Source organism: Psittacula echo (assembly GCF_963264785.1).
Source record: "Psittacula echo genome assembly, chromosome: 6".
NCBI lineage: Eukaryota > Metazoa > Chordata > Aves > Psittaciformes > Psittacidae > Psittacula > Psittacula echo.
The window spans coordinates 59,856,904-59,874,794 of record NC_137743.1 but is presented as its reverse complement, the minus strand read 5'-3'; the positions used below and the strand labels follow the sequence as shown (position 1 = coordinate 59,874,794).

Genomic DNA, 17,891 nt, shown 5'->3' with positions numbered 1-17,891 from the left:
TTGCAACATACCTACAGGAGACCTTCCTGTTACCTTTGATATCTCTAGCAGGACTCAATGCTAATTGGGCCTTACCTTTCCTAACCTGACCCCTAGCTTCCTCGACAAGTCCTTCTGTTCTTCCCAGGCCGCCCGTCCTTGCTTCTACCTTCTATAAGCTTCTTTTATCCTCCCAAATTTTCTCAGCAGCTCCTTATCCATCCATGGAGGCCTCCTGGCCTTCTTGCCCCATTTCCTTTTAGTCAGGATGCAACACTCCTGAGCTTGGAGCAGGTGATCCTTGAATATCAACCAGCACTTTGGGGCCCCCCTGCCCTCCTGGGCTTTATTCCATGGAACCTTACTGAGCCAGCTCCTGAAGAGGCCAAAGTCTGCTCTCTTGAAGTCCAGAGCAGTGAGCTTGCTGCACGCTCTTCTCACTGCCCTGAGGATCTTGAACTCTATCATCTCATGATCACTGCAGCCAAGCTTCTGCACTGCACTGCACTGCCTTGGAACATCACATTTCCCACCAGCCCCTCCCTGTTTGTGAGTACCAGGTCAAGCACGGCACCTCTCCTTGTCGGCTCCTCTATTACTTGCAGGAGGAAGTTGTCATCCACACAATCAAGGAACTTCCTGGGTTGCTTGTTCTGGGCATACCATCCCTCCAAAAGATACAGGAGTGATTGAAGCCCCCCATGAGGATAAGGGCCTGCCAGCGTGAGACTGCTCCTATCTGTCTGTAGACTGCTTCATTTACAGAGTCCTCCTGATCGGGTGATCTGTAGCAGACCCCCACATTAATGTCTCCCATTGCAATTCTCCTGTTGACCCTAACCCACAAACTCTCAGTTGGCCCATCACCCATCCCCAGGCAGCATTCCATATTCTCCAGCCTATCACTGACATAAATAGCTACACCCCCTGCCTGTCTGCCCGGCCTGTCTTTCCTAAAGGCAACCAAACTTGTTTGGTTGTTTTTAAAACCTTTTGTTTTTTTTCCATCATTGTAAAATGTCTTTAGTTTCTTTCTGTTAAAAAGATGCTTTAAGTTCTTACTTTTTGTCTTTTTTTTTAAGCTTTCTGTATTTTGGAGATGAGATTTTGCAAAGGGACATCTTGGGGGTGAGGCAGAGGAAAGCAGAATATCTAAAATGTCATGGTGACAGGAAAGTTTTAAAAGCTCTTGGCTCAAACAGGAAGCAAGAAACACAGAAAAAAGAGCCTGCAAAACAGTGTGTCCTCTAAAATAACCTACTCTACAATCCCTGCTTTGAAGATTGCGTGAAAGCAAAGGTCATGACCTGGAGATCAAAGTAACAGAAGTCAACAGAGTAATTGCTGGTTGCTTCTCTTGTACCCGCACTTGGTCAGTCCTGTGGGTGTATTGTTTGCTGTAAAAACTTCAAACATCATGTTACTGAACTGTGAAAAATCATCTGGGTCAGAATGTATTACAAAGCATTTGAGAATGCTGCAGGTGACCTCACCTATTTTCATTAAAGCGATATGATTGTAAGAGATGTATGCCATGTGTGAAGTTTTCAGTGCTTGTTCACTCTTCTTTGCTCCTTATTGACATTTCCTGGAATGATGCATTCATTAAGTGCTGTTGACATGGAAACAAGGGCAAGTGGAAACAAATGCCTGAGTTTATTTTAAATTAGCTTAAAAGTACATGTACTAGATATGCTATCTTTGGCAGGGGGAGCAAATGGTGATAACCTTATAAAGTCCTCTTAAGGTTTAACTGCAAGAAGGGAAGTGCAGGCATTTTGTATGGATTAACTTTTCAAGCTAAATCAGCTGTTCCCACCCCAGAGGTTTGATTCTGTGAAATGCTGGGTCCTCTTACAGCATTTTCAGTTTCCTTTGTTTTGTTTTATTGTGGATTTTTTTTGGTTTAGTGTTTGTTTTGGTTGTTTTTTTAATTGAGACGAAATCTATTAAGGTATTTTAAACAGTCTTGTGATTGAATTTGGACAATAACATGACTACCTAAATGCATATTCAAGAAGTAATGGGAGACTGGAAGTCCTCACTCATTAATGAAAATAATGCTAATATACTTGGTCAATATCACTGAATTTATTGTTAAGGCTGTCTTTTAGCAAGAGTGATTGAAGTCTTTGGTACTTCTGTGTATGGTTTTTATGTACTTGAGATGCTTAGGGAGATGCTTACGTCCGTATGATCTATGAATCTGTGCTACTTCACTGTGTGCATGAGGCTTTGTCTGTTCTACAGTACCTGGAAAAAACCCCGTATCAAATAGCCATACAACTTCCATCTGAGATAAGCAAATGTAAGGGTTTATGAGCAAGGGCTATCATGATATTTTTGTTCAGCCAAATAAATTGAAGTCCGTAATATCGAGATTTGTCCATACTAACACAGTAAGTCAAGACATAGCTATAATCATTGTTACATGTGTGAAGACATTTTTCTAATTCATAGAGGTCTTTGCTACATTGAAGTAAAGCAGAAGATGATACAGGATTAGGAGGCAGTCTGGATTTCTCAGTGCTTTGAGAGCCCCTTAGAATCACGTGCTCTAAGGTTGCACAGAGGCTATGTATTCCTCTGACATACCTCATGCCAACATCATACCCTCTCTTTTGGAAGATGGTTTAAGTTTGTGACCTGGCTTCCTTAACTCTGTATTGAAGAAGTTTTGTTGCAGATAGAATTTCTGCAGCCAGTTCTATGCTGTTTGGTGGGATAAGGGTAGGGGTAGGGAGTTAAACTTTTTGGTGGTGCAGAAGAAGCAATTACAGAAGATAATCTGGTTAATTGTAATAAACATGTTTCTCAAGCCTGTTTTTTGTTTTCATCTCTCCCTGTTTGCTGATGTAACTTTGCAAGCTTCAAGTTATTTATTATTTCTAGTTTACAGTAACATAACTGAGAGCATAATCAGCCCTTCAAAGTTTGAAATAAGTATATTATTTTTATGTTCTATGATTGTCAGAGAAAGGAAATGCAATAGCACAGAAAATAAAAATGAAAGTAAACACTGAAACAAAGTGCATTTTGCAGTTATGATACAGGTAGAGCCAGATATTTTTTTCTGCATTCTTCTGGGCAAATATTTCTCAAATTTTCACTGCCAGATTGATTTTGTGGTTTAAACTAAAATATTGATGTATACAGTACAGTTTTATATTCCAGTTTATGTTAATAAAAATACAAAATTAAGGAGTATACAGAATCTAGTTCTTACTATAGTCTTTCACTAAAGGTTTAGTGGAAAAGTTTATTTTCTCTGAAAAACTAATATATACAAATTTAGTATACTTTTATTGTAGTAGAAGGAGAGAAAAAAAAAACAAAACGAACAACCCCAAACATCCTTTTTCCAAGGAATTTATTGACACTTATAAGATTTTCTTATAGTGTGGCTTATGGGTGATGACATTATCTTTCAGTATCAGGAGGCCAACCATGTTCTTCAACTTGTCTGCTTTTCCAAGGGCAGTAATAAATGAATTGAGGCCGTTTAGATGCTATAATATGATGTGATTTTTTTTTTTTTTTGTTATTTGTTTGATTTGTTATGGTGTTCACATATCTAGAATAAAAGTTTCCTAGAAGCATTTGATAACAGTAAGGATTAGTATACCAAAACTCATTAAAACTGAAAGAATTTTTATACCTAAATGGCTACTGAAAAAAATAGGTCGGAATGAAATTACACAGTAGCTATTTAACAAAAATAAAGAGTTGACCTAAAAGTTATTTACACTTCTGTGTTTTGGATCAAGACTGTCAAATTTCTTGCATATGTTTAAAATAGATTTGTTTCTTTCTTCTGTGTGATCCTTTAAGGAACACTTAAACATTCTTTTTGAACCCTTTAGCTTCACCTGTGAAACTCTCCTAGAAGAGTGAACCGTAACTGATTTTTGAGGTTGAGGGAATAGCTCAAGGACTATGTTTTAAGTGATGACTTTATGACTGTTACATAGTGAAGAACTAGAAACACACAGAGAATATACCTGCAAGGTAACGGGTAGGTCTTAGTTTATGTGTTTGTAAGACAGAATTAAGATGACAAGTCTGTGATTCATTAAAAGCTGTAGAGTGAGTCAGTATCAGAGACAGTATTTCTTTATATAAAACTAGAATCATGTATGGTTTAATAAATAGCAATAGCTGATCCAAAGCTAACTTTGTTTTGTCCATTTCTGAACTCCAACATGTTTCTTCAAAGGAAGGCGTTGCGCCACTGAGCTTTTGCCCGTGTCAATAGCAGCTAAATCCCAAACCCTCTGCATTCCTTTGAAAATGCCCCCTCAAGCCTGTCCCTCTTTTCCAATATCTTGACAGGTCTGTTTAAAAACTGTTAAAATAGTACTAATCGCATGCAACACTTACAAAATTGGTAAATGAATTGTTAATCTTCCTTGTCATTTTCACTTAACTAAGACTGAAATAACATGAAATGTGATATTCTCTGGTCTTTTTCAATCTCTGAGTGTTCCTGTTTGTGTGTGATGGATATCTATTATTAGCTTATTTTCATGGGACTCTTGGCACTGGGAGTTAAGGAAGGGGAGATGATTCTGGACAACAGATGCAACTTTACTCACATTGTTCGTTTCCTTAAACCATCATGAATTAGAAGATCAGTTTACAGGCAATGATAAATGGAACTCTAAGCACCTTCCTGTGTCTCTGTTTTTCTTTCTGTCTCTGGAGGTCATCTTTATCCTCATCACTGAAAACACTAACATTTTCTCACACTACTGCAAAGATGTTAAACCCCAGTAACAACAGTCTCAGAGCACATGGCGCACTGCTAAGTTTCAAAACAATTAAAAATAAAGGGGAGAGGGGAAGGACGGCTGAGCAGGGAGACCCTGCCCCTCAACCTCTAACCTAAAATAAACCTTTCTAAACTTATAATGTAAAATTTAGATGGACTTTCTTCATTAAAGTGTGTTCTCTTTTGGAAGACTAAAACAGGTACAATGTGTCATGCAATTTATGGATCCTGGTACCTGCCATAAAGTATTTTATGATGGCTGCATTCTGTGTTATTAGTAGCTGTCTTTTTCTGCAGCCCTTGGTGTGTTTGATAATAGTCTTAAACCACCCAAAATTACTTACCTGCAAGCAACATTCTATAGTCCCCGTTGACAGTTTGAATAAGTTTAGTGCCCTTTTGTTGTACTTTACCTTCAAAACAAACTGATTGAACCATCAATAGCTCCTGAAAGCTGACAGAGGCATGTCATCTGGTCTAACCCTCTGATAGCAGGTTATCTGTGGGAGTTAACCTCCCTGCATTGTTAACTGAAATGTTTTATGTACTATGCAACTTTAGGATACTGCTGTGATAACCTTAGTAACTAAGTCATACATCACAGTAAAGAGATTTTGTGCAACAAATAACCCTGGATTAAATTTACAAGGGTTGAATTGATACTGTAAAGCGTTCATTCCAGGGCTGTGGTAATCCTTTCCTGTATTTTTTTATGGCAAACTTGTGTTTCATTTAGATTGAAGCTGCATCTTCATATTTCTAGCTAAAATATACCCAGGAAGCCCAACGCTTTTCTTCAGGTGTTTAATAAAAAAACAATCTTATTATGTTCATATAATATAGAATTTTTTTTATCTCAGATTTAGTAAAAGGAATAAGTGGGATCATATTTTGAATCACCTTTTAAAAGAATTAATCACTGATATACCTTTGTTCTACTGGTGGGATAATGTTTATGGTTATTTAATATTTGCTGTCCTTGAGGAGTGCAAGTTAAAAGAAAATAAATAAATCAACTCCAAGCCTGTGACTTGTGGTGTAGTTTGCTGTTTAGCTTATGTGGGTAGGTTTTTCTGGTTTTCTTTTTGAATTGGCAAGTACTGGTGCTAATTCTGTTTTTTGGCGTGCAGTCAAGATGGCTTAAAAATACAAAAATACATTTGTATAAAGGAATGCTATTATAATTTGAGGCTCTTTTGAAATGATTGAGAGACTGACATTAGGGCTGTGATCCAAAGTCAGCATAGATGACAGTGCTGTCTTAGTCTGTTGTCATTTTTGTTGCAGCCTGCTTTTCAATGGCATATTTCATTCCATCATTAAACATTTGCTGATTTTCTAATACCGATGTTTTCTTCACCTGAATATTCATCTTTTCTCACCCTACACTTAGTGGGTGTCTTTACTCATTTTTAGCTTCACTCTTCTTCACTCTTGACATATTGTTTCCTTCTGTACATGTCTTCATTTGAAAGAATCTGTTGTCATCAGAGCTTTTCTGCTAGCAATGCAAGATGGATAGCTTCTTCTCTGCTGAGAGATAAGGGCCAGCAAAATGACAGGGAGGACTGGAAGGGCAGCCGGGAAAGCTGGGAAGAGTCTGAGATTGTATCAGTCTGGTAGATCTGTAGCTGTTGTTTGATAAATAGTCTTAGGACATATTCTGTTTTGTAAAGTGATTCTCTTTTTCTTCTAATATCTTTAAAAGTCATAGGTTGAGAATTCATATTTAAATTGTCTGAGCATTTCAATTAACTTCTTAACAATTCACCCCATGCAATGCTCCAGGCTTGGTGAAGAGTGGCTGGAAAGCTGATTGGTGGAAAAGGACCTGGGAGTGCTAATCGATGACTGGCTGAACATGAGCCAGCTTGTGCCCAGGCAGCCAAGAAGGGCAATGGCATCTTGGCCTATATGAGAAATAGTGTGGCCAGCAGGGCCAGGGCAGTGATCATCCCCCTGTGCTTGGCACTGGTGATGCTGCACCTCGAATCCTGTGTTCAGTTCTGGCCCCCTCACTACAAGAAAGACATTGAGGTGCTGGAGCAGGTCCAGAGAAGGGCAACAAAGCTGGTGAAGGGTCTGGAGATTAAGTTTAAGTCGGATGAGGAATAGCTGAGGGACCTGGGGCTGTTTAGTCTGGAAAAGAGAAGGCTCAGTGGGGATCTTATTGCTCTCTACAACTACCTCAAAGGAGGTTTGTAGTGAGGTGGGTGTCAGTCTCTTCTCTCAAGTAACAAGCAATAGGACAAGAAGTAATGGTTTCAAGCTGTGCCAGGGGAGGTTTAGATTGGATATTAGGAAAAAATTTCTTCACAGAGAGGGTGATGAGGTATTGGAACAGACAGCCCAGGGAAGGGGTGGAATCATCTTCCCTGGAAGTGTTCACAAACCATGTAGATGAGTCTCTCAGTGACATGGCTTAGTGGTGGTCTTTGCAGTCCTTGGGTAATGGTTGGACTTAAAGGTTTTTTCCAACCTAGTTGAATCTGTGATTCTAAAACATGTTACCACACATGGTATTCGATAGTCTACTGGATCAGATTTTATTATTTTCTAATTTATGAAGCTGGTGCCTCAGAGGAAAGGTTTATTTTCAGCATTAAATTTTGCTTGGTTGTAGAAGGGGAGTCTTACAGTCTTTTCTACATGTTTATATGGTCTTGAGAACAGTATTATAATATAACTTTTACATCTTATAGCACATCTTTTGTGTTTTGCTCTTTTTCAACATGTTATGTTATGCAGAATTTTCTATTACTTCGATTTCTTCCTCCCAGTGCCGGAAGAGATTGGTATGGTTAGGAGGTTCTCTGACTGACTGGAGTTTTATGCAAAGCAGCTAGGCATGGGGAACATTATCAATCACCTTTCTACCCCCTGCTAGTAAAAGTCTGGCACTTCCCTCACTTTGCAATGTCTGCTTCACATTTGGTTGACTAAATGTAAATAACATGTACTCGAGGTGGCTGGGTATTTTGATTTGCCATGGTTGTGTGCCTTACTTTGTTTCTGATCTGCCATGTTCTCTCCTTTTACAAGCAAGGAGCCAATGGTATTTTTTTGAGGATGAAAAGATGGTGCACTTTGAGTAGATGGATCCTACCAAGAACTTTGAATTCTTAAAATATTTTTAATAAAAATAGACTGTGTGCTTCTGCATTTAATCCTGAGCTGGTATACATATGCTATAAGGACACCTTGTGTCTCTAGCAGGACCAAATTAGAATTCTCATTCCAGATGATGCCTGTGTCAAAATGTAGTCCTGGAAAGCAAAGACCAGGAATAACTCTCTATGTTTTCTCTTGACAAATTCTTTGTTAATATTAAGATTTTGAACATTTACATACAATTCTTTCAGGACAAAGAATGGTGGTTTAGTGTTTATGGTGAAAGACAAATTATACTGCTCCCTGATTTTCTGTTCACATTTCTAATGTTGTTGATCATTGTGTTTTCAGGAAAATATGACAATTTCCAATTTATTCTATTTCTGAGTATAGCTTATACCTCACTATTACCTACAGGCATATACATGGCAGCAGTGATATTTTTTTAAATCTGTTTGATCCACCCATTATTAAATTGTTGGTCAGCTTACAAGAAGTTTTGTTTGAGAGAGTAAGGTATTGCAACTTTTTACATAAACTATGTTGCATGAAAAAGGTGGAGAGGGAACAGACTGTTGCTGTTTATTGCTGTTACTTTTTAGTAATTTAATTTGTGATTATGTCTTTTTGTATCAGTGGATTTTAACTGTGTGCATTTTGCTATCTGTTAGATATTTTGTCCTGCACAAATTGACAAACCTGAAATTTCTTGATGCTCGGAAAGTAACCAGGAGGGAGAGAGAGGAAGCCTTAGTAAGAGGTGCCTTCATGAAAGTGGTTAAGCCCAAGGATGCTAAGGTAGGAGAGTTAATAGAGGTAACAACAATGTGATTCATTAACGCTGTTTTAAAATAACTCCAAAAGCTTGGCTGTGTCTTTCACTAAAGTAACAGACAAAATCTTTCAAACGACAGGACTGGTAAATGTGGTCAGGTGAGGGACCTTAGTAATTTTTCTGTGTTTTAATATCAAACTTTACTGTTACGTTTGGTTAATGGACTGTGGTTATGCTATCAAATTTCTGTTTTCCAACCTCTGTCTCATATAACAAAGTAACTAATATGTGTCACTGAGCTTAAAAGGATATTTTTACCCTGTCTAAAAGTATATAACTGTGTGATATGCTTTTGGGAATGAATGCAATTTTTCTGACAAGTTGTCCCCTGCCTTGTATGTTAAACACAAATGCCTATCGCAGAGCTCACACCTATAGTGTTTATTGGCTTTTAGTGGACCAGCTGATTCTAATTTTCAGTGATGTTTCCTAATGTGGTCTCTTGCTATATTAGCATTGACAACATCAGAGAGATATTTTCAGTAATCTGAGCTTTTGATGCTACTTGCATCAACTCTGGGCATACTGCATACTGCTGATTCAAACAGAATGCGATGTGAATTCCCCACTTTACCTTCTCTTTCCATTGCTGATCAATACACAATAAGAGCAATCTGAGCTGCAGAGTCTTTTAGTGCTGCAGATCTTTCTTAAAACTTCACTTAAGTTTTCAGTCTACTTGCTTTCTGTTTGCTGTTTTGTTCTCTAAAATACAACATCAATAATTTATTGCAGATTTCCAATAATGCTGAATGACATTGTAGCAGTTATGGAAATGCACTGTTTGGAAGCATAACAGTGTTGCTAGATAAGTGCATTATCATGAATACGGTTGTAGTGCATAACAAATTAATTCGGGTTGGTTCACTTATAACTACTAAAATGTTAACAGTTCTGGTGCTTGCATAGCTTTGATAGATCATTTACCACTGCCTTTAGTTATTTCAGCTTCATATATGTAATAAATGAAATAATTTATTTCTAATCTGTTGTGGATATCTTATTCACAGCAAGCCATCCTTGCTGAATCTGGCCAAATGCAACAGCAGAAATGTGTTAGATGTAGCATATATGCATTGTCTTCTTTTGGAATACTTACCTAATCAGATTTTGGATCTGGTGAAGGTTTTTTTTTTTTTAATTTTATTAGCAATTAGATTTTTTTCATGTCAGAGTCAGCTCTTTGAATTTTGACCAACTTAATAGTGTTAGAGAAAAAAGAATGTGTCTGTTTTTTAAATTTGAAGTTTCTTTTCTAGATGAAACCAGTCAAAAGCTAAGGGTAATTTACTTCATAAATGTGAGGATAATGTCTTTATCTTTTATATCTGTAATTGAACCTTTTGTATAGTTTTGAATTATTTACCCACTAAGTCTTATGTTAAACCATACATTTATTTTAGCAAATTTGCAGAAGGCTCAAATTTACTGTTGTTATTGCCACAATAAAGTTTTTTTTTTCCTTCTTTACAAATGGTTTGGTACAAATTGCTGATGGTAAAATCGTTGTAAATGCTTTCCATGGAATGAATTAATGCTTTTTAAGGTGTTACAGAATTACCCTTATCATACAATATTATATACGTATTATAGAAGTGGCTAATTTAAAATAAATATTAAATTGGATGCAGAGCTGATATTATAAACCTCTTAAAATTGTTTTGAATTTGTGCTTGTTTCCTAGGATATTCATGCTTTTAGTACACATGCATGCAAACTCTTTTTATGCCTGAGGAAAGCTCGTAGAGTCCTCTCTGTATGTATGTTTTTAGATGCAGATATGTATACATACAGCTATTTATAGCTATACTCAAAGACCAAGCAGCATTCCTCTATATATCACAAAGATGGTGTGTACAATAACTGTACTTTCAAATTCTATCATATGTTTAATTTTGAATACATAATATTTTTTGTTCTTCAGCCATCAGGTTTTCTGAATCTTGTGTGCTCTGTTTGTCAGTTCCTCTCCCATATGTTTGTTGATATTTTTGACCAGCTTCAGCAAAATTTAACAGATAGCTAGCGGTAATATATTCCAAGCTTTCTTAAACAAGTTAGAGGAGAATGCACCTTGATCCAAACTAAGAGGAAGGCTGCAGCATATGCTGTTTTGTTTATGAGGAAAACTCCTTAAGAAGTTGACCTAGTGATACTAGACCCTACTGATAGTGAACTTCCTAAGAATGTTTGCTTTCTTTCCCCCAATGTAGTGTCACTGTGTCAGCCTCTGCTTGCCAGGAATAGAGTTGGAGTGGTTAGTATTTAAGCTGGTGGATGCCACATGGAAATGTTGTTCTGCCAGATGTAGTAACAACAGTAGGCCTATCAGAGTTGCTTTTTCAGAAAAACCAAAACCAAAACAAACAAACAAACAAACACACAAACAGCTCTCCCCCTTCCCCCCCAAACCAGAAAATCTTAAGTTAGGTTGGTTTTTGGTTTTTTTTTTTTCCCATTATGGTAAGTAGGAGACAGTATGGCTTATTCAGCATAAAAAGCACTGATGATCTAAAGAGGCTGTGATGTGGTGAGTTGTTTTCATTTTAGTGTTGACATGAAATACTTGGGAGAGCAAAATACCCCACCAAGAAAAAATACACAAAATGAGAATAAAAGCAAGAAATTTCCATCTGACTAGCTTGTGTTTACTCAAATGCAGAAGTATCTAGCAATCACCAGTTGTCAGTAAGTCATAAATATTTTATTTTGTATAAATTTTTCTACTTTCATTTTTCCCTATTTGTTCTATCTTTTTTTTTTTTTTTTTTTTTTTTGCAGAACAGAGTTACTTTCTTGTGCTTTGCTTCATTTCATCCTTTGTTTAAAATGCATCTGTTTGTGATATGACTGTCTTATGGAAAGATGCAGTCATTTATTAGAAAACAGTTTAATGTTACAATGCAGTGTTCCATCTCACTATGTAAGTGAGCTAAACTTCATTGCTGAACTTCATTATTCTGTGATGTTTATGTTTTATTTTGTCAAAATATTGAACATTGTATCATGTCTGATTTTAATAAAGATTGGGTAAGCCTGGCTGGATAAGAGGCACTAAGCCAGATGAGGCAGCCTTTTTTAATGACCAGAGCATGACCTCATTTCACTGGCATAGTGTAGATCAAAGTGGAAGATGCCTGTCCAGTGTGAAGTGTGTTTCTGGGCATGACAGCACTTCACATCAGAAAGACAGCTCAAGAATACGGCAGTCAAAATTGCTTAATTATGTCCCGGCATTGTAATTATTCATCCCTGCTTCTACAAAGAGTACAGTTGTCATTTCTTGACATAATTATTTAAAACTGTACCCTTTTTTGCTTTACAGGTATATAAATTGTGCTTTCAACTGCTTCGTCTTTAAAACTTAGAGATGCAAACCAGAATGTGATTTGAGAATACATTTTAAGAGTCCATATTTTCACATTTCATATGATATAAATAACCAAAATGAAATTATGATATATCAAAGCACATAATATTTTCATATTTTATAGGTCTATTTTCATGATCATTTAATCTAGATGATAAAATGTGGATATTTCCATTATATCTAAAGTGTGTTGCTATGAATACAGACTGCAGTAAGTGTCTAAATATTACTTTACATGGGTCAGTGCACTTCCTTTTATAAGATACATATATTTCCCAGTATTTTGCAACCCCTCTACCCAGCAACTATTTTTTAGCTTACTGCATTTTTTAAGGTTAGCATTTTTATCAGTTTGATTTATAGTGGTGAAAGCAAGCAGCATGCATTTGGTCACATGTAATACTCTTGCATCTTATAGAACCTAGACATCAGCAGGCATACTTCTAAGTATCTGACTTAATATTATGTGGAGTCATTCTGCTTTCATGCAAATTTACCAAGACCATCTTGTCCATTTCCTAGAAGGGAAACTCTGTACAACAAAAGATGGCGGTATAGGTATTTTGAATTTTGTTTAACCTTAGATACATTGTTTCATCACAAGTTATAATTATGAAACCTGACATAGCATTTGTTCTCTAAGGAAATAAGATGAAGATGCTTAACCAGAAAGTTAAGTCTAATATCTGTGTTTGATGTAATAAGTGTATGTGATTCTTGTTCACACTGTTACATGGAGTGATTTTAGTACTTTTTGTCCTTAACTATTTAACAAGAATCATATTTTTCTTCAATAGATATATCCTATTTGCTTCCAAGAATTTAGACAAGGCATTTTTGCTAATGCATCTCATGGACCCTTTTTTACCATCTCCCTCAATTATGAAAATGGCTCTAGTTTTAAAAAGTAAATACAATGACCAAGGATAAACCTTTGGAGAACATCTGCATTGCTCAGTTGTTTGGGTTTTTTTTACTTTTTCCAGCACTGTTGTGTAGAGATCTTGACTTATGAACGTACATCATTTGGAGTAGATAGAGAGCAAAGGGCTTTTAAAGTGTAAAGAATCATTATGTCAATGAGCTGCTAGCTAGTAAGATATAAGAGATCTTCTATATAATAGGGTTTCTTATTGACCAGATATCAAGGTTTCACATACTAAAACAGAAAAACATCATGAATTTAAGACTCCAACTTAGACTGTGATGCAGTAAATAATATTGACTTCAAAGACATTGTAGCAGTCATGCTACTGTTCAGCAAACTGAAGTTTCCTTTTTGCTCTTTGGAAAGTTTAATATTTTAAGCAGAAGTCCATAACATGATTGGCTTATAATGCCTTAATGACCCATCAAAAAGAGGAATAAAAAAAAAGAAAATCCAAAATTTATACTTCTATCTATGAACACTTTGATGGTTTAAAAGAAAACATTGCTGAGTAGGATCTGTCAGATACAAGAGTGGTGCTTGCTAGACCTAAGCTGGCAAAGCTAAGTTCAGTCGTTGAAAAATTTTTGGTTTTAAAATCCCATCATCTAAAGCAAATCCCTTGATCCAAAACAAATATAAGCAAACATATTTATATAAAATTTTTATTAAATAATTGTGTGTGAATAGCATTTGCTTTTTTTTCCCTAAAATGGTGGATTTTACTTGTCTAAAACTGGAGTGTAACATCTTGAAGTAAGCCTTTTTTTGGCCTGCAGGGAATAGGTGAAATGATTAATGTGGTAGAATAGTAAATAAGAAAAGCATTGTGAAATTCCAGTGTTAAGAAGTGATCAAGGTGTTGTAGAACTGAGAAATGATCTTACGTTTTTCATTCTGTTTTCTGATTCCTTATGGTATACTGATCCACATTTAAATTTTTTAAATTTAATTTGGAAGCTTAGATTTTTATGTTTCTATTATCCAGTTGGTTGTAAAGAAGACCAGAAGAAACTTTTGTATATGATCTAACCCTTGAAATACCAAATAGTACCTTTTACTTTCCTGTCTCTGAGAATATCTCTATGTCCCCTGGATAGTAACATTACAGTAAGAGCAACAGTATGCATATGTGTGCATGAACTCACCACAAAACACGGTGAATCCAGAAATGGAATTTGAGCTGTTACATTAATAAATACCTTGTTCAGAAAACTTTACAAAGCTGTCCCCAGTTTTTCTGGCAACAAAATATCGATTGCCAAAATATGGATATGTCTTGATTTAGTGTTGAGACGTCAAATCTGGTATCACAACTCATGGTGCTTGTAGGGTAAATTAGTAACGTGAAATCTAAAGAAATGGGAAATCTAATTATTGTAGCTGTGCAAGTGGTAAGGGGCTTAAGGTTGTGACTGAAAAGGTATATACTAGACTAAGAAGCAGGAAGCTGCTAGTTTATCAAACAGCTAATGGAGTTTTATAGAACTCCACAGAAGAACCTGTGAGACACTGTGATGAAAGATATGTAGACCTGTGAACATACAGTTACAGTATATAATGATACAGGTGAGCAGGCAGTGCTAGTTTGGATCTTGCCTAACATAATCTTTGGATGAAATAATTCAGTAATTAGCAATATTGTGATGCCACCTTTTATATTTCCTTTGGTTATGTATCAAATTAAATGTGCGCATGAAGAACAGCCATAGATTCCTTTCTTTGGTTCAAGTTATTGTGCGATAGATCCCACTGTCTTTGCGTATGTTCAATAGCAGACCAGTGTTGCATTGCTATGTAGCATGTCATCCTAGTGAAGAAACCTAATAATATACTTGATCTGGCTGTGCATTTGTGCATCATATGAGGAAGCTCTTGCTCCTGAAAAATGTGGAAGTAGTAATGGGATCTAGAGCAGGCTACTAAGGCCAGTTGGTGTAAAGAGTTGCCCTTCTGCCTGCAAGGGCAAGTGTGTTGAAGCAAACTGAAAGGCAGGCTTGGGAAGAAGCAGCCAACAGTAGGAAGAGAAGGGTCAGTATCCATACAGGAAGTGAAGACAGTTATGATAGTAAAGTTGAAGATGGGAATCCAAGCCACAAAGAGCTTGGAAAGTAAGAAGCTTGCATGCAGTAGTTGAATCTGCAAGCAAAGGCATTTAAAGGGAGTTGAGAAATGCAATGAGTTTAAGCAGTTGGGTCTAAGCTGCAAACTTGCAGCTGCTGGAATAGCAAGGGAATGTATCCTCTTTGCTTAGCCTGCTGTAATTCCAGCTGTCAAAACAAAAGAATAGACAAGTGTGTTTAATGTGTGTTAGGATAGGGGAAAGAGTCGTCTTCATTGTTTGTTCTTGTGGTGATAATTCCTGAAAAACTGATACAGATTTAGTTCTTTGGAAAGGTATTATGTGGACTACATTTCAGTATCTAAGTACTATTGAAAGTACAGAATGCAAAAGGTGATGTCTCTTTCGTAATATTATCCCTTTAAAAAAAGAGTATGATTGCCATGAAACCAGTGTCCTTTTAGCCGTTAATGATCCCAGTGCACTTTTCAGATAGGAAGGGGTGTTACTCCTGGAGCTCTGGCCTGGTTCCAATTCAGGTAATTACATTCTGCCTCCATGGATTTCTCTGCAGTCTCAATTTACTAAGGCATTTTTCTCCACCTTATGCCCTAAACTGTTATGTAGTGTTGCAGTGTGCTAGTTAACCAGCTGCTACCTTTGCACCTGGAAGGTGTCTGTCTTTCAGTAGTAGTGAGCAAATTAATCCCTTTGTAAGACTTATTTAATATTTGTAAAACACTTAGAGGTTCTCTGATGAACGGCAATAGGCACTGCATCTCATTAACACATCCTTTTAATCGAAGAAGCTAGCATGACTTATTTATTACTGCTGTTATTTCATATACTTTATTCTGTTGTTATTGTTCTCTTTGTGGATTCAGAAGTATGGAAACATCAGTTTGTAGATGCTGCAAGCGTATGGTCTGGCTTTTGTCCTGTGATCAGCCTATTCAGTCTACTTAACAAAATGCTATTCAGCAGAATGTAATACTGTGATATCAGACAGTATGGCAAGAATTGTGATTGGTTTAAATTCCCAATAGATCAATATGGCTAGAATTTTATCCTGTAAGTTTTGTTTGGTTTTCTTTTGGAAATGAAAAGACTGCTGCTGTACAAGTAGACCTCAATGAACTCTTCTGTGGTTCTTTTCAGAACAACTAATGCAGTGGATCTCATTATCAGATGACAGCACTATTAGGCATAAGAGTTTGTATGTTGCATTTTGTCAAAATACCTTCCCCACCCAAAAAAACCCCAACAAACCCAAACATGCTTAATATGGAATTATCACAACTCTGGGGCTATTCGTTGGCTGTTACCACAGGTGATTTTTTTTTTTTTTTCTTTTTTTTTTTTTTTCTCTCCTTCACAGCAAGCTTTGCGGTGTATATGTGTGCTGAGTTAAGACCTGGCTTCACTGTTTCACTGACCCATCAAAAGCTCACCCGCTGTTAGAGATAAACGTGGTCACACATATGAAGACAAAAATAATTTGTGGTAGTGATCTTTCCAGAATTGTGTCTTGCAGTAAGGGACAACATGCTGTCGGGGAGATCATGATGTATACAGAGTTGTATTTTACATTAACTTAATCAAGTTCATTGGCATTCTCCCTCACAGAGGTTATAATGTATGCTTTTGGAAAGGTGATTCTCACACATATAGGAACGTTGTGTGAACCTTTAAATTTCTTTTTTTTTTGTATATCACACTCTCACAGTTATGACTTGTTCTTCCACACCAGCTTATGTTGCCACATAGTTTTAGGTTTCTTGTAGTTTGAAGAAGGTAAAAAAAGCTAAAGGTTTACAGCGTTTTATATAATAAGATTTGTTAAATTACACATTCTTATACAATTTAACATCCATGAAATGAATAATCGCAAGTCATCTTAGGTTATTATAGTTGTTGTCAGTACATCTCTGTGTACTCTTCTGTTTTTCAATAGTCTCTTCTATTGTTGGCAAATCCTAGGATCTAAATTATTGAAGGCTTCCCCTAGTCTTTACAGGGTAATTTTTCTGGATTTTATGGTACTTTTCTATTTCTTTGGAAACAACATAAGCACCTAAAAATAGCAGTCTAGTGTCATTTTAGATACCCTAAAGTATCTAAACCCCAAACTATCTAAACCCTAAAGTTTAAAGCAGATCCCTGTAGGGATGGCAGTTAAGTATCTATGGAAGATGTAAACTTTTCTGGAGTCACTATGGGAGGCTTCTACAGCAGAAGCAGCTTGTGTTTAAGTAGCTGAATCCTGCCTTTCCTGTTGTGCTGAAAGAGCAACCATGTGCCGCAAAAGAGCACCAGAGCATTATAACAATAATCCTCCCCTGCACTAACATTAGCCAGAGTGTGATCCAAGAGGCAGATAGGACTGATAGTGATGAGGTCATCTTCTGAAAGCGCAAGGATACCAGTCACTCTGTCATCATTCACAGCTAAGAACATGCTATTTTGTAGTTGGTTTATGAATTACGTCAGGAAGAAGAATGAATAATTTGTTTTCAGAGAAGGACTAATATTTCTCCGCTTGTCTCCACCCTTGCCAGTAATGTTTAGGCCAAAGGGCTATTTTGTAAGAAATCCTGAACTGTTTTGCCTGAGTTTCTAAAACTGCTCCCTTCATCAAAGAAAAAGGTCACAGCACAGTTTCATCTGCTTCCTTAAAATCATATTGAAGTTACAGATTCTGGTTCCAGTTCATGAATGTTAGTTGAAGCTGATGCTAACCTCATTGTGTTAAAATATGGTGAGAATAATTTATTGAATTCTGTGCCTGGTTAAAAAATCCAGAGCTAATTATAGCTTGTCATAATCAAGCTTGCC

General features: G+C 36.6%; 1 protein-coding gene across 1 annotated transcript in view; it reads left to right on the top strand.

The window, feature by feature from the left end:
• Window positions 1-17,891, top strand: part of LRMDA (leucine rich melanocyte differentiation associated) — a gene marked incomplete at both ends in the record, with an annotated part of 699,972 nt that overhangs the window by 395,840 nt on the left and 286,241 nt on the right. The window contains one exon of the mRNA XM_080620269.1: window positions 8,533-8,659. Coding sequence (XP_080476395.1) covers window positions 8,533-8,659 — 127 coding nt within the window. The remainder of the gene's footprint in view (window positions 1-8,532; window positions 8,660-17,891) is intronic.